General features: G+C 34.9%; 1 protein-coding gene across 1 annotated transcript in view; it reads left to right on the top strand.

Annotated features, from left to right (window-relative positions):
* Positions 1-17,696, top strand: part of AstC (Allatostatin C) — a 50,518-nt gene extending 32,822 nt beyond the window's left edge. Inside the window, exon 2 of the mRNA XM_090391376.1 lies at positions 17,221-17,696. Coding sequence (XP_090247502.1) covers positions 17,221-17,388 — 168 coding nt within the window. The 3' untranslated portion in view covers positions 17,389-17,696. The remainder of the gene's footprint in view (positions 1-17,220) is intronic.
* The last annotated feature ends 6,174 nt before the right edge of the window (positions 17,697-23,870 follow it).

The following is a 23,870-nucleotide window of genomic DNA, read 5'->3' as shown; positions in this document are numbered from 1 at the left end:
AAATAATGAAGATCTTAATCAGCGTCAAAATGGAAAACCCAATGCGGCCTTATTCATTTGTATTTTCTTACAGGCACTTTCTGTTATCGTTTTATTTCTGAAGGCAGATGTTGTCGAGTTCTCAGTAGCACTAATACACTTAATGTTTTCCAGATAATTCTTATGGCCAACTGAGCCCAAGCTTGATCCCCACCACCACCCCGCAAGTGTCAACTAGCAGCGAAATACTATTTTAAGTGCAAGACAAGTATCATTTGATGCTGAAAGGGGGGGAAAATAAAATAAAGATTTTTTCTATTTTATATCATTATAATAAATAAAGTAAATGATTTTAATTTCCACTTTTAGACTTTTAAAAAATCTATGTTCCTAAAGAGGAATGCGATGATGGTATAATTTATTTATTTTTAAAAGTATGGATATAAATTGTGTAGTCTCTTATTTTCATTAAGTTGCTTTGATTTTTTTTTGTAAAAAAAAAAAAACTTTTTTTTTTCACGTGCTGTATTTTTTAATTGGATTGGATTCTAATTGGATTGTTCCACGTGCTATAGTTTTTTTTTGGAAAAAAAAAACTACAGCACGTGGAACAATCCAATTAGGACGCTCCATGATTTTTTTTACGAGTACTTGTCTGTCTGAGAAAAAACTTACTTACCTTTCTCTCTGTTACACACACACACACACACACACACACACACAGACCTCTTTCATTTCACCTTGTAAAGTGTTTAAGAGGTGATAAACAGAGTTGGTTTCCGTTCGTTTTCTCTTCTGTGAGTAATTGCAGTAGAAATGTAGCGTAGCGTGATGGACATCAAGGTTCGCGTGACATATTGAAGGTCTTTACAGCAGCATCCGGAAACCATCAGCACACTTTATGGATCACCTAGAAGTTGGAAAACATCGGTTTACTCAAAATGATGGCACGAGCATGTAATTGTGAGTAGCGACTTTTCTGTCGCGCCTGTGAAACCAGTGCATCACGTGGTCGCACAACCAAGTTGTGAATTGCATCACGAGCAGATTATACTGACAGATAATACTCAAAGTAAACATGATGAAATAAAATAATGTCACTTCACGTATGTACAAAAATCTCATAAAGAAAACAATTCACCTTTTACACACTACTTCACGTCTATTCAATAAGATTCACATTTTTTTTTTTATTTTAAGCTCTAGAAATAAAGAAACGAATTATGGGATAAACAAGATCATTACTTTCTATATCCAAATAATTCTTCGAAGCAACATACCATAAGCTTGTTTACTACTTCATAATTCATTTATGTTCCTATCACACTCTTATTTCTAAAAATATGAAACTTACTTCGGTGTAAACTCTGGATCTCATATTTCTCTAATCAAAATATTGTTTTTATATCCTTGGAATAATATTATACTGCATTATTATTATTATTTTATTAAACTAAATTGTAGATTTTTTTTTAAAATCAAATTATTCCTCACTGATTTAGGCGGGACCTCCGTAGCTCAGTCTATAACGATGATGCTGTTTGATTGGTAAGACCCGGATTCAAATTTCGCTTCCTGAAGAACCTTTATTGGAGCTTTTCAACTGAAGATGAATTAGGAGCTCTCATAAGAAGGTGGAAGGGTATTTTACTACTGGGATCTATTTTTTAAATCTGCAGAACACACAAACCTGCTTCATATCCTTAGTCGCTTTGAACGTGATTGAAAACAAACCAAGTTGATTGTAAAAGCTTAAAACCCCGTAAATGGTATCAGTTCTGAGGAGCGACACTCAAGAAGTAAGAATACATATATAGTCAATGGAATTGGTAACCAGCAGCTCGTAGGCCGCATGCGACTCCTCTGTTCACTTTGATTTTTTTAAATTAAAAGCATTAGAGGATATTCTATATTCAATTTTTATTAAAAAATTTTATTTCGAGGTAAAGAAGCATATAATTAATTTAAATCAGAAATATCAGACTGTTCTATTTTATCATTGCAGCCGAGTTTCTCGAAATATTCGATTAAATGCCATTTTCACCAAAATATCTCTTCACTAAAACAAGGTAATCGACGCCTCATCTATCCAAAGATTTGCTGATCATCTGGAGTGTCTCCGTAGCTGCTGAGAAAAAGACCATTACCCTTCAGTTGAGACTTCGGTTCGAATCCCGTCTAGACGTAAGGTTTTCTTCAGTTGAAAAACTGAAAGTCAGTGGCAGAATTTTATCTTCTTAATTCTGTTTTTCATTCCGTAAAATAAATGTCGACAGATTATCCAGTTAAAAGATAAAATAACCTGTCCTAATCGGCTTAGCTGTTTTGCCCTTAATTCCAACCGACCCATCTGCTCAATGTGTCTTTTGCTTTTTATGATAGAAGCATGAAAAGTCCAGTCAATTTACACAAAGTTCTTTCATTTCAATTAGATTGTTAATTTTGTGGGTAGGTACGACTATCTTTTGTTCATTCTAAATTGGACACATTAATATGGTCTTCACTACTTTAATTTGTATTCTCTTCTGACATTGTCAACAGGTCTCTCGTCGTAACGTTGTTAATTCTCACAAATTATGGTTAGCCCTTTAATTTTTAAGCTAACCAGAATGTTGTGCCATTAGTTTCTCAATAACATACACGCCTCGTTGGTCTCGCTAAAGATGAAGTGCGATAAAGCAGGAAATATCTCAAAAAATATTATTTTTTATGTATTGAAGATGTTTTATTCTAAAATTATCTAAATAAATAAACCAATTTTCTGTGTATTAGGTTAAATCATTGTGCTGTAATGAACTATTGAGACATGCCATTATAATTAGAAATTCTCGAATCTAAAATCTCTTATGATTAAATTTATGATGATAATCATGCTTTAGAAAGTTTTTTACCTTGGGTATAATATATGTTAAAGATACCAAGCTATTTTAAATTTAATAAACCTGGTTTTTTACTCCATTTCCCAAGTAAGCAAACAGACAAGTCAGTCAAGTTTGCGCCTGCAAGTGTTGCAAGTCTAACTGACCCTGCACGTAGTGCAAGTCCAAGGCAACTCGTGGTAAAGGTAGAATAAGCTCTGATCACTATTCTTAATATTTACCCTTAATGCAAAGCACATCTCCTGGAGGAGATGTATGATGCTATGTATTAAAAGCAAGGGGCAACTACCCAGATCGGTTTCGACTTTATGAATAAGTAACTCTATCTATCTCAATGGCTTTCACAGGCCTTTAAGGCAGGCCCACAACCCTCCAAGCATGCTTGGATTTCGTAACCGAAATACGAGGATAGAATGGTCACCCCCTATGCCTCGAAGTATTCCTGGCTGTATCCTGTGTGTGTGTTCACGGGACCGGTTTGCCTGCTTGCGAGATGAAAAACGCCAGATAAACTGACGGAAAAAACCCTGCTGTCCACGCCCAAGACCGGCTAACTTGGCTATGGCTGAGGAAGATCCTTCAGCTCCTCACGTCGTCGACGGGAATCGAACCTAGGGCACTCCTTCCCCAGTCATATGGTTGCGAAGCGCAAAGCCACTAGGCTAACCGCGCGGACATGAATAAGTAAAGCCGTCTCTAAAAAAATCGGACGATCCCTAGGCCACTCAATAGTGGGCGAAAGACCGTCCATCTCAGCGTTGGCTCCACTCAGTGATGGCCTTCCACCCACCGAGCAGAACCGCTCATATTCCGGAGAAAAGCATTCACCGATAAAGCCCCTCACCGGGCCGTACCGGAAAACACTTTCCCCGGAGACTCAAATTGCTCCCTTAAGGCAAAAACCTTAGGAGAGCAAACTCATAATAGCAATAGCCGAGCCTCAGTTAAACTTCATTGGCTACAGCATTGCCAGACCGGTTTCTCATAATGTAAAATGCAGCTCCTAGGAGATGCATTGCTGTTTCACATTATGAGAGAAGGTCGCTACCCAGACCGGTTTCGACCTTTATTGAGGTGTATTTAAGTAAAGACCTCTCTAAAAATTAGGACGATCCCTAGACCACTCCATAGTGGCCGAAAGACCGTCCAACTCAGCGTTGTTCCACTCCGTCACCGAGAAGAACTTCTCAGCGTTGGCTCTACCCAGTGGCAGGCTCACCCCACCACTATCCAGAGCCATAATCTCAGCGGTGGCCCTACTCAGAGACAGGTTTTTGCCTGTCTCTGTTCCCAAGCAGAGCCTCTCAAAGCCAGCCCCCACCAGTTCCGACCCCTATCGACGTCTCATCAGTGGGAGCCAGGCTAAGAAATGCAAAGTTTGAAGTAATACAGAGCTTACAAATATTTTACCAACACAAGTTACATAAGGTGCTTTGACCTTATTAAATAAAAATCTCAGGATGAGAGATAGATGTAGAAAGTTTATTTACCTTGGGTATAATATATGATAAAGATACCAAGTTATTTTAAATATAAATAAACCTGGTTTTTTACTCTATTTCCCAAGTAAGCAAACAGACAAGTCAGTCAAGTTTGCGTGCAAGTGTTGAAGTCTAGCTGACCCTGCACGTAGTGCAAGTCCAAGGCAACTCGTGATAGCCGTACCTACCCACTGATGAGACCTCAATAAAGGTCGAAACCGGTCTGGGTAGTGGCCCCTTGCCTTTAATGCATAGCATCATACATCTCCTCGAGAAGATGTGCTTTGCATTAAGGGTAAATATTAAGAATAGTGATCAGAGCTTATTCTACCTTTACCACGAGTTGTCTTGGACTTGCACTACGTGCAGGGTCAGCTAGACTTGCAACACTTGCAGGCGCAAACTTGATTGACTTGTCTGTTTGCTTATTTGGGAAATGGAGTAAAAAACCAGGTTTATTAAATTTAAAATAGCTTGGTATCTTTAACAGATAATCATGCTTTTTTTCTTACATTAGAAAAAAATATCACATTATTGAATTAATTTATAAATTAGAGAAATGAGTGCTCATTGTCGAGTAATTTAAATAATTTTAATTATACAGTGGTTTTGTATATAATTGCAAAGTTTCCAATTAGCTAACATTCATATGATAAGCATGAAACGTTTGAAAAACCAGTGATTTAGTTAAATACGCGTATTATACATATTAAAATGTTGTATCATTGCACTATTAGAAAAATATGTATGTTATATGGTGTATGTCGAATTCGAACATCAATTTCTAAACAAATAATGGTATAAAAATTTTGAATTTTGAATTTTCTATTTTGAAAGCAAAATAGAATTCAAATGTCATTATTATATGTATCTAGTTAACAATTACAATATTTCAGCTTCTTTCCGCCAGGTGATCAAAACAGTGATGTTATGCTGCTATTTCGAAAATAATAACATAGTACTATTTATTAAAAATCAAATTAGACATTAAATTTCATAGGATTATAAGACTGTTAATTATTGTTGCAGCAATTTTGTTTTTATTTATATGATAACTTTAGTTAATTTTAGGATTAAAACAAGGGAGAGAAATATACTTAGAAGCGTATGAAAACTTTCAGTGGTTTCCTTTGCAAACACGATGACTATAATTAATTCATCGCTCTGCTTAATTTACATACTTTATATTTTCATAATAAAACATCTCATGGAACAAGTAGATACGATATTCATAAACATGAAATGCGCTTTGTATTCGCTAAAGAATTTAAATGAAAAAGCCTTTGGAATTTCCAAGTTAAATCTGGGATGGTAAAAATAAAAAACAAATCGTTAAAATGTTTGTAATTTGCAACGAAAGAGTGAAAAATAATAAATCCGTTAATAGATAGGTTACTATTAATGCAAAATAATTTTATTTTGTTTCGAAATGTACGGTTAAATATAAAGATGATGTATTTTCAGTTAGTTTAAATCAACCTTTAAATCACATACCAGTCTCTGGAATGTTTCCAGCCAATAGAGCTTAGTATATTAGTTTTGAATCTAACCTTATAATGTTGATAAGTTTTTTTTTGTTATTTCAACATTAGAACAAACTACAGGTACAGTCCAAAAGTTTCGAAGATTAACCGCTAGAGGACGATTGGTTTTATCCAACAGGTGATGAGTAATTAAAAAGATACAGATGTCCTTAACCTTTCTAGAGTGCTTCTCAGCCCTGAGAAAATATTTGCATACATAATTTGCTTGAAATCGAGCAAAAATCTTAAGGAATTTGTGAAATGCTAAGGTCAACGTATGGTTACTGAGGCAGTGAATACCGCTCACTCTGTAGTGCCACAGAAAATTCGAAAATAGAGAGAAAAAATGTGAAAATAAGGTCCAACTTCAAACCAAATGTCAAGACGTTTCACAGCGGTTTTCGAGAGAACACGCAATAAAAGAAACGAGTAGAAACAGAACAGCGACGACTTGTTTCCTTTTCCCTGCTAACTGCTTCTTCAAAAAAAAAAGGGGGGGGGAAGAGTAGCTCGCACAGACTCTCCTTTCCCGATCTAAACACATTTGAACTTTTTGTATTTTGTTTCGAAAATGAAAAGCATGTGGAAAGAGCATTCTCTGAGAGGTTCAGTTTTTAAGAGGAAGTGTTGGAGATAGAAAATGATGTCTTTCAATCATAATACCATTAACTGAGGCTACATTGAAGTATTGAGTAGCTTTATGATATGAGTGAGTAAGAATGCTCATAAATAAATCAATTCTCGAAACTTTGGAATTGTACCTTGAACATATCTTTATTATTATTATTATTATTATTATTATTATTATTATTATTATAAAAGTTTCGAAAAGATTCATGATTATACGATTGTCAGGGTAGAATAAATCAAAATCTAAGATGTATTACTCTTAAAAAAAGTTAGAAATATTTGAGTTGATACAATTTAAAAAAAACTGGATAAACACAAAATAACAATAACAATAATAACGATACGATTTTCTTGCTTTCTTTTTTAATCTACATATAATATTCGTTTAATTGCTCTGTTAAGTTTGCATTCACTAACAGGACTGTGGAACTCTAGTTAAGGGGATTGCCAACTGACTGGTTTGTTTTGTCCATTATTCTACGAGGTCTGTTCTGATCCACGCGATAGATATGAGAGAGAGAGAGAGAGAGAGAGAGAGAGAGAGCACATTTCTCACACTTACACTGTTGGTGAGATGAATGAAATATTTGTCTATAATGCATTTCCCCCAATACTTTCTTTTAAATATTTTGTGGAAGAAAGATAGAAATTTGAGGTCAAAAAGTAAAGGGTTGCTCATCATAGGCCTAGAGTAGTTAGTATAGGGGTGCAAGAGAGCCTGATAGTATTAGGAGAAAGAAAAGACAGATAAGATAGTATGAGAGAGAGAGAAGGCCTCAGCTCTTTTATATCATCATATAGCCAAAGGCTATCAGTTTTCCTTTTTCACCAATCTCATATAGATGAACAACCAAAAGACCAAAAGACAAATTAAAGCGCAAAGATGACTGATACCCAGGTGGTCAGCCCCATCTGGGTTAACTGTAACCTGTTCTGTTCTGCCTGGAATTGCTCTCCACTCATCCCTGCAATTCACTACAAGACTACATTGAATTTAGAGGATGGAACTATTTAAAAAACCTCTCATATCAAGAATAAACAGAATTTTATTTCCCCCTCCGGTGAATATTGCATCATGTGGGTGGTCTACACCATCTAGTCATAAATCTGATATCTCCTACAATGCTTCTTTCTAAATACAAAAAATGTCTCACTGAACAATAAAATTTCCACAATACAGTATTATAAAGCATTTGGATGTCATATTGCTGGTTTTCAAATCCATGTTTTTTTTCCTAACCTTCCATAAATGGTATTTTAATTCATTAATTATAAAAATCAAAATTCTCTTTCCATTGCTGACAGGTGGTGGGTATTGTAAAAAAAAAAAAAAAACCTGTTCTGTTGTGAGTAATGGAATGCCCAACACATTACATAATCTGTTCCAAATACTCAGGGCAAGAGAGCAGCTGTAGAATGCATGTTCTATTGTTTCGAATCGGTAACAGATTGTATCTCCGATGTTAAAATGCCTCCATTTGCTGGTATTGACTTGAAGGTGGCTACATGCAATTTTCCAACCAAGATCCCTCCTGTTAGGGTATCTTTGGAACTTCAATAAGTTATGAAAAAAAATATTGTTTTCAGTACCGAGCTGTGGAACTTCGTGAAGAAAGAGATTAAAGATTTCGTTATACGAAATTTTACTTTTTAATGGAAAGAATGTCAATTCCAGAGTGTTTTAACAGTTCTTAGAGTTATGCACAAAGTGTTGTAGTATTCAGGAACAGTCTCAGCTTTTGGACCTGCATAATTAGAAATTTGCAAAGATTAAACGAGAGTTATCGGTATCTCACCCTTTCCTTATAATGACTGGCTTAAAGGGGCGAAGCAAGAATGCTTTTCATCTTCCCCGTTATCTGTAGAGGACAGTGTAGGGATAAGGTGTTATTGAGCTATTAAAGCTCTGATCATGGCAGGAGGGTAACAGCAATAGTCGAGCCTCAGTTAGAACTTCATTGGCTACAGCATTGCCATCCATTACCCTCCAAGGGTATTAGATTTAATGAATCAATCACCGCATCTCACGGTCGATTGATCCCTCCCACCCTTTGAGATCTGCACGAACAATATATATTTTATTATAAATTCTTAAAAAAGGTGGATTATTCCTTATTTACGCTCTGCACAAAATCCGCAAAATATATTAAATATTCTTTCTTATTTAAGTTAAGGGATATGGCATCCCATATTGTTTCTTAGCCGAATAAGAAACTCAAAGAGTTTCATGCCGAATATAGAAACTATACAAAGTTCGGCGATTCCAAGCCTGAGCAAATACCTGGATAGTGGCACCTGACCCATTTGGTAGTGCAAACTGAGGCAACTCATAGAAAGGGTGGAGCAAGCTCCGATCACTATTCTTGGTATTTACCCATAATGTGAACTTAGCTCGTAGGAGCTGTATTACTGCTCGGGATGCAATATCCCTTAACTTAAATAAGTTCATGTCGCCGAATTGAAGCCTTTGGCTCTTCATATAATTAGTATTCTTTCTTAATTCTTAATCTTATTTGAAATCTTTATTTTTTATATTTATTTTATATGTATAAAATAAAACAATATTTTTGGGAACTCGGGATATTATGCAAACTAATGCTATATACATCAAGAGAAGCAGTAGTTTGCACATTTATATTCGCAAAAATATTATTTTATCTTATAATAAAAAATGAATATCCCAAATAAGATTAAGAACTAAGAAGAATATTTCATACATATTTGGAATATTTTATATAGAATAAAAAATAGAACAATCCACCTTTTTAAATAATCTAATAAAATTCTTATAGTTAGGGCCGATTTGAAAAAAGTGCTGTTACCCCGTGTGGTGGCTGGGATAGGAATAGCGCTGACGTAACCTATACGTGTCGTAAAAGGCGACTAAAATAGACGCTGAGTTTTGAGAGTTCGCTCTCTCAGGTTTCTTCCGGAATTTTGCTCCCGGTGAGGGGGGCTTAGATTTCGGGGGCCTGCCCTGAGAGAGCATTTTGAGTCTCTGGGGAGGGTATTCTCCAGCGTGAGCTGTGAAGGGTCATCACTGAGTGGAGCCAACGCTGAGTTGGACGATTTTTTGGCCACTATTGAGTGGTCTAGGGATCGTTCTAATTTTTATACAGGGTCAGCCCATGCATGTCGTAAGAGACGACTAAAATGGGACGCAGAGTTTTGAGAGTTTTGCTCTCTTAGATTTCTTCCGAAATTTTGCTCCCGTGAGGGGAGGGCTTAGATTTCGGGGGGGGGTGTCCTGAAAGAACATTTTGAGTCTCTGGGGAGGGTGTTCTTCGGCGTGACCGGTGAGGGGCCTTGTCGGTGAATGCTTTTCCCTGGAAAATATGAGCAGTTCTGCTCAGTGGTGGGGTGCCCGTCACTGAGTGGAACCAACGCTGAGTTGGATGGTCTTTCGGCAGGGAGTGATCCGGGGGATCGTCTTAATTTTTAGAGGTGGCTTTACTTAAAAATCCCACTGCAGCCCATGCATGTCGTACGAGGCGATTAAAATGGGTGCTCAGGGAGGGTAATGGATGGCGATGCTGTAGCCAATGAAGTTCTAGCTGAGGCTCGGCTATTGCTGTTACCCTCCTGCCATGATCAGAGCTTTAATAGCTCAATAACACCCTATCCTTACATTGTTCTCTACAGATAACGGGAAGTATGAAAAGCATTCTTGCTTCGCCCATCTAGCCAAAAAAAAAAAAAAAAAAATGCCGTAGTGTAAGCAATTCACATTCGATATCTCAATGGATGATAATTGTCGATAGTTGTAGAAGAATATTTTCAAAGTTGTGAGTAGTTGTAGAAAGATATATTCACAACAAGCAAATTGTTTTGTACTCTTTTATTACCGAGAGTTAAAAACAGAAACTAGAGATGATGCAATTGACTCATATGTGAATATGCTAAATATGCATCGGTGCTGAATATCTGTATTTATTATTTATAGGGTAAACGATCAACATGAGGGATCAAACATAAAACTGTTTAAAATTTTCCAGAAAAGTGCTTATATAGAAGTTGTAAAATTTAACTTAGAATTTCAACTCCGAACTAATAAAAAAATTGTTATTTATGAGATTTTTAGCACTTCGCGATCTATCCAGGGATATAGAATTGAAATGGGAATGAGAAAAGTCTACACAGAAATGTGCACTTTTCTAAATAGTTCCATATTCTTTGTAGTTAATTGGGAAGAACGTTCTATAAATAATGTTTTTTTTTCCCGAGTCAGCTATAGTAATTTTCATCCTGCATCCGTTTAAAATTATCTGATAAGCATACCTACGATAGGTATGCTTATCAGATAATTTTAAACAAATGCTATTGTTTTAGCTGCACATGTCCTGTGAGTTGAAAAGTATCGAGAAAAATGAGGAGAGGGAACTGCAATAAATCGCATTTTCGAATCGCACGTGTCATCATATGTGAAGTTGGAGCTCTTTCTTTGGGAGAAAGATACACGGACATTTCTTAAAAACCCCCGTCAGAAATATAAACACCAACAATAACTAAATCTTATTCACGCGATCTCCACTGAAAATATCCCACAAGAGTGTAAGAATAGGATACTTAAAAGTAAAAAAAAATCTTGTATTAACTTTCTTAGTTGTAGAAGAATATATTCTCAACAAAGGAAATGTTTTTTTACTCTTTTATTACCGACAGACTGTGTTGCAGTTAAAAACAGAAACTAGAGATGATGCAATTGACTCATATGTGAATATGCTAAAAATGCATCGGTGCTGAATATCTGTATTTATTATTTATAGGGTAAACGATCAACATGAGGGATCAAACATAAAACCGCTTAGAGTTTTCCAGAAAAATGCTTATATAGAAGTTGTAAAATCTAACTTAGAATTTCAACACAGAACTAATAAAAAGTTGTTGTTTATGAGATTTTTAGCAATTCATGATCTATCTTGGGATAGAGAAATGAAAACGGGAATGAGAAAAGTTTACACAGAAATTTGCATTTTTCTAAATGGTTCCATATTCTTTGTAGTTAATTGGGAAGAACTTTTCTTGGCAACTTTGGGAAACAGTGGAATATCTTCATTTTCAAAACAAACAGAATTTCTCTCTCTTCAAAAGTATTGCCAATTTCCAATCAGTTTTTCGGATTAGCAATAGCAAAATGCCTTTTATATTTTTAAAATGAGCCTACTTCATAAACAGCTTTCGACTTTGAATATTATTTCTAAAAAGACTGAAGTCACGGCTTTTTTTTTCTTAACATAACACATTATTTTATCATTTCTGTTACAATAATTCAAGTATTTTATTTTCACATTTCGAAAAGATTTTCAAGCACATTTTCTACCTGCGAAGTCTATTTTATTCCCGATCAATATTTCTTCTTCCCTGAGGATTATATACGCGCTTTCTTATAGAGAGCAATATACGACTTGCTCGCTGAAGATTGCACAGAGCTTCACAAATCAAACAACAACATGAAATTAGCAGGAATTCATATTCGGTTTAATAAAAAGTGTGGTGGGTAGATGAATAGGTTACATTTTATTACGCCCGTTTATAAATTTCGAGATACATTTTCGCCGAGGTTGTTTCCAATAAAGTATGTAAATTGTTAGCATGTTACGATGTTGTAGAAGAAATATAGCGAAAGGCAATCGAGAAATTAATGAATATTTTTGTTGCATCAACAACAACAGTTACAATAAATGTAATTTATGCCTTGTCAGAAAACATAAAGTAGTGTATTTAGAATTACAATAAATGAATGGCTGTAAAGGTGATTTCATTTTAATGTTCGTGAATTGGAGAAATAAAATATGCCAGTAGTTCCCATTTTTCAAGTACTTCTTATTTTAAATTGTGATCTACTATAGAATTCGCTTTTAATAATAATAATAATAATAATAATAATAATAATAATAATAATAATAACTAGTGAGTTCTTACTGAGTGGTGCAGGTAAGATTTATGCAAAAATGCTAAAAATAGGCTGAAAAAACTGTGGAAAAGAAATCTGTGGAAAAACAGCTGGATTCAGACCACTTAGCAAGCGACTTTATTTTTAAAATATTTTAAATATTTCTTTTTTGGTATATGGAAATATACCAGAAATTTATATTTAAGTTTCAATATTTGGAAAAGACACATTATAAAGTAAGATTTCTCTTACTTTATAATGTGTCTTTTCCATGCGCAAAGATAATGCGCATCGTAACAATCAATACCAGCTCTCCCTTGTCTGACTGATTGTTCTTCCTGGCCTTTTCTAGACTAATCACATCACTTCTATGGAATCTTCGCTTTTTATTTTTGGGATTTCAAAAATTTCGATTTTTTTTTTTTTTTTTACTCAGAAGCCCTTTTCTCTCAAGACGTTACTTTTCATCTATCCAGCTTCTTATTCTATATAAATCCAAATCCGCTCAACTTCGACAAACTGATTTTATATTTGGGATGGACTATCTAAAACCTCTCAAAATATTCTTGATAATGTCCAGAACAGGGCATTCGGCTGATTGACGACTCCTTTCTCCCATTCGCTGACACTTTCTTCCGTCACTGTCTCACAGACGGTCAGTTTCCTCATTGCATATATTTTCACGGGCGCCGTTCCTCAGAAATGAAATCTTCCTTCATTCCATCTACGTCGATTCTGTGAACAGCCTTCGCCATGAAGTAGTTTCCAAAGATTACAATTTTCAGCTCTTCAAAAAGACTGTCAACACATAACTGCTCTTGACACTTGCACGTAGAATGGCATTTATTGCTCCTAGACTGTATTTCTCTCTGGTGTGGGAAGGATACAGAGAGGCATTGTGAATACAGTTCCTACAGAACATGTAAAACATTTCTGCTATTGAGGTAAACATTTTAAGGTAAAATAATGAAAGATGATTGAATGAGCAAAAAGTAATATTAAGGAGCTTTTCCAGTTGAATACATTTCTATGGAATAAGAAGGACAAAATTATCCAAACACTAAACTAGAAGTATAAAGAGCAGTGTTCGAGTGTTCTAATCAGTTGTAACTAGTGGATCCGAGCGTTGGGTTAGAAACAAAATAGCTGATCCATGAACTCATCCATGATCTTTACTTTTTGATTTTTTCTTTCTTTCTTTCTTTCTGTACTGGTAACTGAGTTTGACAAGAGGTGGTTTTAATTGCTACTAGATGTCACTGTGATCGGACATTCGAAGCGTCCATCTGTGTGACAGACTCTCTCTGGGAGCGGAAAGGTTTCAAGTTATTCCAAATCTGTGTAGTCGGAAGGTTTTTTTCTTTTGCAATAGAGAGAACCGGAGTTTTTGGAAGGAAAAATTCCATCTTCTCCGAAAATGAGGAGAGAGAGAGAGAGAGAGAGAGAGAGAGAGAGAGAGAGAGATGAACAGTTAAGTGATAATATTTTTCTCTCTTCGTTCTCTGTATCATCTTCGAAACATTTCATTCTTGAAAGAATGGTTCATATCTGGTAATAATATCTTTTATTGTTTATGAATGTGGTCATCTAGCATCATTTTTATAGCTAGAGAGAAGAGAAAAGAAAGAGAGTAGAATGTGATGAATGATGATTGGACTTCAGGGAGGTCCACTGCTGTCATCATAGCAAACATCTCTAGGTGGGGATAATCACGCGTGTATCTTCCAAGACCAATGATATTGTTATTTTTGTGGAACAGCGGTACCTCCCTGAACAGTCATTTGAAGCATGCACATTTTGATTTCTATTAGATAATTAAAAGCAGGTTAACTATACATATATATATATATTTTTCTTTTTTGTTTACGCTCTATGAAGTTTAAACAAAAAAGACGCTATTGTTTATCAAAAACAAAAACTATAGCGTAGTGTGCTTATCTTATGTCTAGACATTTTGTTCCGGTTATTACTAAAGAATGTCATTTGTCAGTCTTCATAAATTTGAACATCTTCTTACATTAATTAGTAAAGAGAGTACAATAGCACTTAAGTAAAGTTCCTTTATTATCCAACAATTCTTCTTTATCCACTAGACATGGTTCTCTAACTCAATACGATTTTCGTTTCTACCATATAACTCCTTATTCATACACTGCGTTGTACATCGAAGCATTTAAATTTTTTATGCATAGCAAGAGAGATAGATAGATAGAGAGAAGAATGATCCACACAACAAAAAGGGAACAGAATAGAAATAATGAAATTAATTAGAAGGAAAGGATATTATGGAGTATTGTAAAGCATGTAAATGGAGATGAGCTGGCCACATTAGCAGATTAAAAGACGAACAATCGAAAAAATTATTACTTTTTTCGATTACTAAATTATTACTTATGTTAGTTATTACTTTTTATCGGCTTTCAATAGTAAAAAAAGGAAAGAACAGAAAATGTCGCCAGAGAACAAGGAGGGATGATCTACAAAGGTTTGCATGAGATGATGGACCTTGGCTAAAGACAGAAAGAAGTGGAAAGTTAAGGAAGAGGCCTATATCTAGCAGTGGATAGAAAGAGGCGAAAGAAGAAGAAGTAAGACAGCTACACTAGCTTAAATATAAATATAAAACTGTTCCTTCTGTTCATACATGTCTTCAATATTACTAAGTGACGTTTTATGGAAATGAAATGATTGTAAGTGATATTGAAAGCCGATAAAAAGTGAAATGAAATAACATAGGAGAAAACAACACGAACGACATGTGAATGAAATTTATTAATAATTGAATTACCAGATAACAATTAACATCGTCAGTGATCAGTTTGTTATTTTCGACCACAAAACTAATATAATAAAATAACTTACACTGGGTTTATTGGCCCAATGTAAGTTATGGCCCAGTTAGATATTTGATACAATTAGTTATCGACTAGTTTCGCCACGTCAACTAGTAGCTTCAAAGCCAAGTTGGCAAACTAGTTGTATCAAATATCTACGACCAATAAACCCAGTGTTAGTTATTTCATTAACATCATCAATCTTTTATATGAATCCCATAGCGCATTAGTACTGTTAGTGCGTTAAGGGTTAAATGCATGGAAAGTCTACTCTAAAATACTAAAGATTGAACTTTTTTCAAGCCATTTCGAGTCTTCGATAAGTAGAAGTAGCAGTGACCTCAGACTGCGCCATAAAGTTCACTTATCACCTAAGGCCATTCACAAATATTCATGCAGCAGTGGAATTTGAATCAGCAGCCTGTTGGGTGGAAAGCAGAACAACTTATCCAGTCTGCCAGCTAAGCTGGCATTTGTATTAAGATGATGTATGGTTGACCAAATCTTGAATATTTCAATTGCATAATCTCTGTTTACACACTGAATCCCTTTCTGTTTCTTTGCTTAGATATATAACTGAAATTTTGATGGATATGAATTTTTATGGCATTTTTATTAGACAAATTACAAATCGGATGAAATCACCGTAATCTTTTTTTTTTTTTTCGTTTCGGTTTTCCCGGTTAGGTTGAAATCAGGTAGTTTACATTTAAGAGAGATTTTATAAATCCTGACAGAAAGTTTTTTCAAAGAAAAATTTTTAAAGGTAAAGTTTAAGTCATGTCATTGTTTTTTTTTTCCAATTCGGATTGCAGATAACTTTACAGATGTAAAAAACTTAAAAGTGAATTTAAAACTTGAGATAGAGTAATTTTAATGCATAGAATGCTCGTCCTCGTTCAGGTGGAAAATTTAAAAAAAAATTTTTTTTAGAATTTTTGATTATGATCTTTGAGTGTACACATAAGCATTCTTAACTCATGAAATGATATCATCGCTAACATACAGAACTGAAGTTAATGAATAACAACCACTTTTTTGGTATTTTTTCCCCTTATACATATTCCGTTTACGAACAATTCACTGATGCAAAGCGATATTTACTCACAGTTTCATCCTTCCCAAAACAGTTACCATTGAGAAGGCTCCACACATACCAGAGAGGCATTGTCTGTACAGAAAACATGTTGAAGAAAGACAATAATACCTCTCAGAGGTGTCACTCTGACTGCCACTGGAGCAACACAGTTATGTACGCCTTCTTGAACTTTCTTCGCTCGCTTTATTTCATGCGTTAAGCGATCTTCTGAGACTGCGTAAAAAAAGTTTGCCTAATACGCTCGACTGATTCCGCGGTAAGAGTGGATCTTTCCACAAATGTGCCTCAGCTGTGCAGCAAGAAGGTTGCAACTTTTTTTGGATAGAAAGATTTCATTTAAAATTATATTATAGAAATAGTAACACGGCTGGATTCTAAACCTTCTCAACGAAGATTATGTTAACCATTCTCAGAATATCGGAGAAGGTTGTCGACTTTCTTTCCATAAGAATACGTGCAAATGACACACACACACACACACACACACACACACACACACACACACACACACACACACACACACACACACACACACACACACACACACACACACACACACACACACCACCTGCAAAGATCGTTACGAGAAATCATAAATTGTGGTAGCAATTCTTCTGGAGATTGTGAGTGAATTATAAAGTGATAGCAAAGTTGTTTAGAACTGTTTGTTATTAGTATTTATGTATTATTTATGTATTTTGTTTTAACATAATTAATTCATCTCTCATTTGAATTGAATTATTTCAATTTAATTAAATAAAATAGAAAAATATTTGATATAGGGATTAACCAACTTGTATAATTCAATATTTCAAATCTCAATACAATAAATTTTGAACAATAGTATAATAGTAGATTTCAAACTAACAATTAAATGCTTTTTTTTCCATTTTATCTACTAGAGGGCTCTGGAATCGGAACAATCCTTGTTGCATCGGTTAGAAGCATTAGCAAAAGCTGAAAATCGAGATTGGATAGATTCAGAATTCGGCGACATTCCTTCAAAACGTCAGATTCGATATCACCAGTGCTACTTCAACCCCATCTCCTGCTTTCGACGTAAGAAATAGGAAGGATCAAGCCACATTCTTCAAGAAAAGAGACAGGGTCCAAGCAAGTCTGGTGAAGTCATTGAATTCTTATTGAAAACTTTATCAATTTTCCTCCACCCTTTGTTTGTATCACTGGTATTATATTAGCAATATGTCAAAGCTCATCGCTGACGTAGGGATACCCAGCAAAATAAAAATGTTATATCGACTGCCCTTGGAAGTCTTCCCTCTCCCCCTCCTGTTCATGTAAAAGTCAGTAAAGTTGCCTGTTTTTATTGCCTATTTTAATCGATAGATGTAGCCATGTTTAGTTGAATAAAAATTGGCTCATTATCCTCAGAGAGTTGTGCTCCTGATTTTAATATTTTGTAGTCGATATGTGTCTTCTTATTCAACACAATGCATAGGATCTGTAGATGTCAAATGAAGGCTTCATCATATCATAAAGCAACGGAATTCTGCCTATGTTGTATGGATCGAGTACTGTCTGCTGACAATTTTAACCAGACATGCGAGAATGCATCGAGAAATTAGTTTAAAAACTGCCTGGAAATCCAACCATATAAGACATGAGTCTGAGCGCACGCTTTCGAACATTCACAACCACGAATTGTAGGTAATTGTTTCACATCCGCAGTGCTGAACACAGGCATTCGATGCGTGTGTGTATTATTTTTATTTCACTTCTAGTTTCTATTGAATTCGAGTGAATCTGAACAAATGTAAAAATAAAAAAGTAAAAATAAAAATTTAAAAAAAAATTAAAACAACAACAACTAGACATTGAATGATCATCTCTTTTGCTTATTGCGAATGGGTGTTTCATCACTGGAACTCCATATTTTTTTTTTTTTTTTGGAATATCCAGTTCCAAACAGCTATTTATATGAGTATCTTTGTAACATAATAGCAATACGTAGTAACTACGGAGTTAAAATTTTGACATTTTAAATAACACTTGTAATGAATTCAAGAATATGTCGATTCTTGTACATCATTTGAGTGTATATGTTGTTCTCTTTTTTCTTCGGCTCCTTTTACTCTGGAGGTTTAGATATAAATGACTCAGTTTTTATTCACTTATCACTTGGAATCAGTCCTTCATGCCCGAAAAAGTAGGGTAAACACCATTGGCATAAAGTATGTACTATACTAATTATTAACAAAAGAAAATGTATAATTGCGTTCGAAATTTATACTCAGTACATAACGACTTTTAAATATCAAGTTGGGATACGTCCAATTTCACACTTAAAAAAAACAAAACAAAAATTAACTGCTTTATTTATTTTTATTTTTGTCGAACCATTGCTAATTTTCCCGACGATTGTATTGAGAACTACCAAACATTCAATAATCGTATAGTTTTCAACAAATATAATAATAGAATATCCAATTTTTAAATGTCTAAAAACGTTGAAAAGAAAATAATAAAAATATATTGGTGTTTGATTTATCGGAATTTAATCTTTCTTTAGTTTTATTGGCTTCAGAGAACAACACAACAGGTCATTCCATCAGCAACGTCATCACGCAGGTCTGCCAAAAACATCAATCAATAAAAAAAAGTGACAGAAAATACTTGGATATAAGTAGACAGTTTCTTAGGACCAGGTTTAGAAATAACAATGGTAGGCTGCTGTTAGTGAAGTTCAGAATGCTTAAAGATAATTAAATCAAAAAATATCGTAATTCACTATACTGCCATCATATTCTTCGTTTTTTCTTCAAAACCTGAAATAACCCAATATTTTGATAACAGCAATACGCAAAAAAGTCTACAGTGTATCTATGAGAAATTGGCTTGCCTTTGTCCATTAACTGCATTGATTTATTTCTCGAATTCCAAGTTTTCTTTAGCACAGAAATGTTTTTAATCTCCATTTCGCTATAGTAATTTCAAGCATCTAGCACTAAAAGTTCCAATACATTCATACAGATAAATAACGATTTAATATTTACATTATATTTAATTAATGGTATTAGTTACATAAATTCCTATTTAAATTAAAACATTTAACATTCAGACTTCTTCGTTTTGATTATGTGCTATTCCGTGTTAACTTATTGGCTGAAATAGAAGGCGCTCTATTTCAGTTCAATTATTTATATACATCCACATAACAACTTCATTACGCATAAAACCAGAAAATATTCCTTCCCTAACTTCTTCAATCATCTTCCCATTGACTTGCAACATTGTCTTTACATCTATGTTTTTTTATCCCTCATCATCATGTTTATTCCACCCACTCCCTCAATTCCTCTCCTTTACGTTATAATCTAGCATTCATTGCTGTTTACCGCTGTGTCATTTGTCTTTCTATAACAGCTTAAACTGTCCTCGAGGTGGCATCAGTCATCATTCACGACACTTTTAAACTACTCGGTTGCGTAACTTTCTCGAAATTTTTGCTTATCGTTTCCATTTTGTGTTTTATAAATCGCTGCGTAATGGACTTCAGAATTTTCTTAGCTTCAAGAAAAATTCAATCCATTATGTTTCTGAAATATTTGCAATATTTTAAAATATTGCAATTCTACCAACAAGAAAATATTTGTATGGTGTGTGGAATTTTAATTGATTAAAATAAACCTTTTCCAGAAATAGTTTCTACTGAATATAAATAATATTTTATATCAACTATTCATCTATTAATTATACGGCAAAGGTGCAGATCGGATTGTATTCATTATACAATGAAACCTGTGGAGAATTCATGCCTAAACAAGCACACGTAATAACCACAGTGATTAGTTTTAATACGTAAATATTTCATCCGAAGTATCTTAGGATATCTTCAGTACAGTTAATTTAAACAATACTAGGAATCACATACAGTTAGGGCGCATGATTACAATGGAATCCCAATATGCGTGCAGTACCGTGTTATAGAATTAAATTAAAATACATCAGGAGGGAAAAAATTACATTAAAATGAGATAACATATATAAAAATTATTTTACACAATTTTATATGACAATTTCCCATACTTTAGGAATAGCAAGAACGTCATTACGGTTTAGGTTTTGTCTCTGAAGTAGGGCTTCAGCACTTTCTTTATATAAACGTTCATGTTTATATAAAGATCTATGTAAAAGTTTGGCCTTTTCCCAATGGATCCCATGGTTTTGGTTTTCAACTCCGTGTTGTGCGAGGCCAAATTTCTGAGGTTTGATAAGACGGATATGGTCTTGTTGTTCTGAAACAGATCTACCTGTCTGTCCATAGTAAGACAATTTACAGGAGCATGGAACCCCGTATAAGCCAGGTATCATCAGATGTGAGAGATTGTCTTTAGGAGAAGGTAGCCAATTGTGGATTTGATTGATTGGTTTGTAGGTAGCAGCCAATTTATATTTCTTCAAAATTTTTGAAAGACTTTCGGAGATGCCTTTGACTCAAGGTATGGGAATCCTATGGGTTTGTTCTTGTCTAGGTTGATGTGTAGGGAAGTGACTGATGCTTTTTTGAGTTGTTTTAAGATTGTATCCATTTAATATGGCTGTATTTTTGATTATTTCCAATTCTTGGTTTAGAGATTCTTAAGAGGAGCAGAATCTGTGTGCTCTGGTCGCTAATGATTTAATAATGCCAAATTTTTGAGATGGATGATGAGCAGAAGAATTGTGAATGTAGCGACCTGAAGATGTCGGTTTGCAATAGACAGAAGTGGAGATGGAACCATCTTCTTTTCTTTGGATGTGTAAATCTAGAAAGGAGATACCCTGTGGAGATTCTTTTTCCAGCGTAAAGTTGAAGCGAGGGTGAAGAAAGTTTATTTTATCTAGAAACAGGTGGAATTCTTGTTCGGAATGACTCCAGATAGCAAAGACGTCGTCAACATATCGTAGCCAAATTTTTGGTTTGGTTTAAACATGAAAAGTTTTTCTTCAAGGTATTCTAGAAACAAGTTTGCTAAGTTTGGTAATAAGGGGGATCCCATTGTTGTTCCTTCCTCTTGCTTGTAAATTTTTTCTTTCCAAGTGAAGTAACCAGACATAATAACAAATCTGAATAATTCAACAATATCATACGGAAAGTTTTGAGTTAACAAGTCTACCGTTTCCTTATGGGGAATATTAGTGAAGAGGGAGACAATGTCGAAGCTAATTAGCATGTCAGTTTCCAACAGTTGGATGTTCTTTATTTTTGCGTGAAACTCTGTGGAATTTTTAATTGATGAGGCTGAGTGGCCTATGGGAGGACGGAGAAGGTTAGATAAAAATGGTGATAACTTGTAAGTCGGGCTGCTAATAGAATCCACGACGGGTCTGAGTGGAACGTTATTCTTGTGAAGCTAAGGTAAACCGTATATTCTAGGAGGCTTAGCATGGTACATCCTGAGTTTTTTTATTGTTTCTTCATCTAATGAAGTAACTTGTTCAATTTCTTGAGCTGTCTTTTTTGTAGGATCATAGTCAAGTTTGGCGTAAGTATTTCGACCTCGGAGTAGTAAATTCAAGTTTGGCGTAAGTATTTCGATCTCGGAGTAGTTAATTCATTTTTCGGTCATATGAGTTGGTATCTAGAACCACAGTGGTATTTCCCTTGTCGACTTTGGTGATGATTATGTTTTTATTACGTTTTAAGAAGGTAAAAGCTTTCAGTTCTGATGGTGGGATATTTAAGTCCATAGGTATGGCATCATAGATTATTTTGACTATTTCGAAACGAACTCTGTTGGCTTCAGTACTGGAAAGATGGTCGATGTTTCTTTCGATGTTGTGTATAAAATCTAAATATGGAAAGCATTTAGGTGAAATGGCAAACTTATGACCTCTTGCTAGAACATTTAATTCATCTGTTGTTAGTGGGCGGTTAGATAAGTTGACCACCCATTTTTCTGTGGGTAATTTATTAGTAATTGATTTAGCAAGTTAAGGTATTTTTTATATAGATTAATATTACTTTTATCAAATGCTTTGATCCCCGAATTTTTTTAAACACTAATAATCACGTGTAACAATTCTTGATTTAACGTATTTGAGAATTCGCTTCTAATTCTGTAATGTTTAAATTATTTGTTGCCAATTCATGTTTAAAAACTCGTAACTAATTAAGCAGTAAAGGAATGCCTTGCTTTCTGATAGATTTTATGAGCACCTGGTGATTTGATAACCTCCTTTAGTTTAGCAAACGTTGGAATGAGTTTATAACGTCTGCACTTTTTTAAAAAAAAGAGATTCGGGCACGTAGCTTACTCTGTTTCAATTGAAGTTTGCCTAGTAAGTCCGTCTTCTGTGCTGTCAGTTCCACCGTGAAGGAATAAGACTTTATTATACAATGAAACCTGTGAAGAATTCATCACTAAACAAACACACGTAATAACCACAGTAATAAGTTTTAATAACTAAATATTTCATCCTAAATATCTAGGACATCGTCAGTACAGTTAATTCAAACAATACTAGGAATAACATACAGTTAGGGCGTATGATTACAATGGAAGCCCAATATGCGTGAAGTAGGGTGTTATAAAATTAAATTAAAATACAGGGTGGCCATAAAATAAATTTCCCTCTTTGGAGGCATCTGTAGCTAAAACCAATAAACGGAATGAGACCAAATTTTATACTGAGACTTTTGAAGGCATGGGGAGATGATTTCCACGAAAAACGTTTTAGTATCAAAAGTCGCCGATAGGGGAAATTTTGGCGCTGGAGGAGCCGAAAATAAGCGGATAATTACATTAAAGGTAGATAAAATGGAATAATAACATTTCGACGGTGTAAGCGACAGCTGCGTCACTCATTTCAGCTGGATATGTGGCGCGTTACAATGATAATAATAATAATAATAATAATAATAATAATAATAATTAAACTAAAACAACAACTTGCGAGAGACACAGAAATTAATCTAGTGATTGAAGTCACAGGAAATAATGTTTTATTCATCAATGTCGTCCAGGGTCCCCTGGACGACATACACGATTTTCAATGTGCTGACCTTTCTTGTGTACAACAAATTGCATCCGGTGTGCGACATGCTCTACAGCTGAGCGTAAGAAGTCGAATTGAATGTTCATAACAGCCCGTTTTACGTTCTCTTTCAAGACATGCAAGTTGGGAACGCCACCAACATACACAAGGGATTTCAAATACCCCCACAGCCAAAAGTCACATGGAGTGATGTCCAGTGATCGAGGCGGCCATGCCGTCGGAAAGAACTGACTGATAAACCCTCTCATTACTGAAATGTTGGCGTGAAAGGCGCTGTACTGAACGTTCAATGGTGGCCGTGCTCCATCCTGCATTAAAGTCCCAACATTGTCTTTGCTGTAATGCAGGAATGACAAAATTTTCCAGCATTCGTCGATAAATCTCTCCAGTAATGGAGCAGGTTACAGGACCTGTAGGGGTAATACGCTCAAAAAAGTATGGTCCTATTATGAAATCGGCTGTGAAGCCACACCACACGGTTACTTTTGGAGAATGCAGCGGTACTTGCTGGATCGCCTGGGGATGTTCAGATGCCCAAATTCTGCAGTTGTGA

The sequence above is a fragment of the Typopeltis vanoorti genome, chromosome 4, assembly GCF_054136105.1.
Source record: "Typopeltis vanoorti isolate ZY-2024b chromosome 4, IOZ_Tvanoo_1.0, whole genome shotgun sequence".
Classification (NCBI taxonomy): Eukaryota; Metazoa; Arthropoda; class Arachnida; order Uropygi; family Thelyphonidae; genus Typopeltis; species Typopeltis vanoorti.
This window is presented reverse-complemented; position numbering and strand designations above follow the sequence as displayed.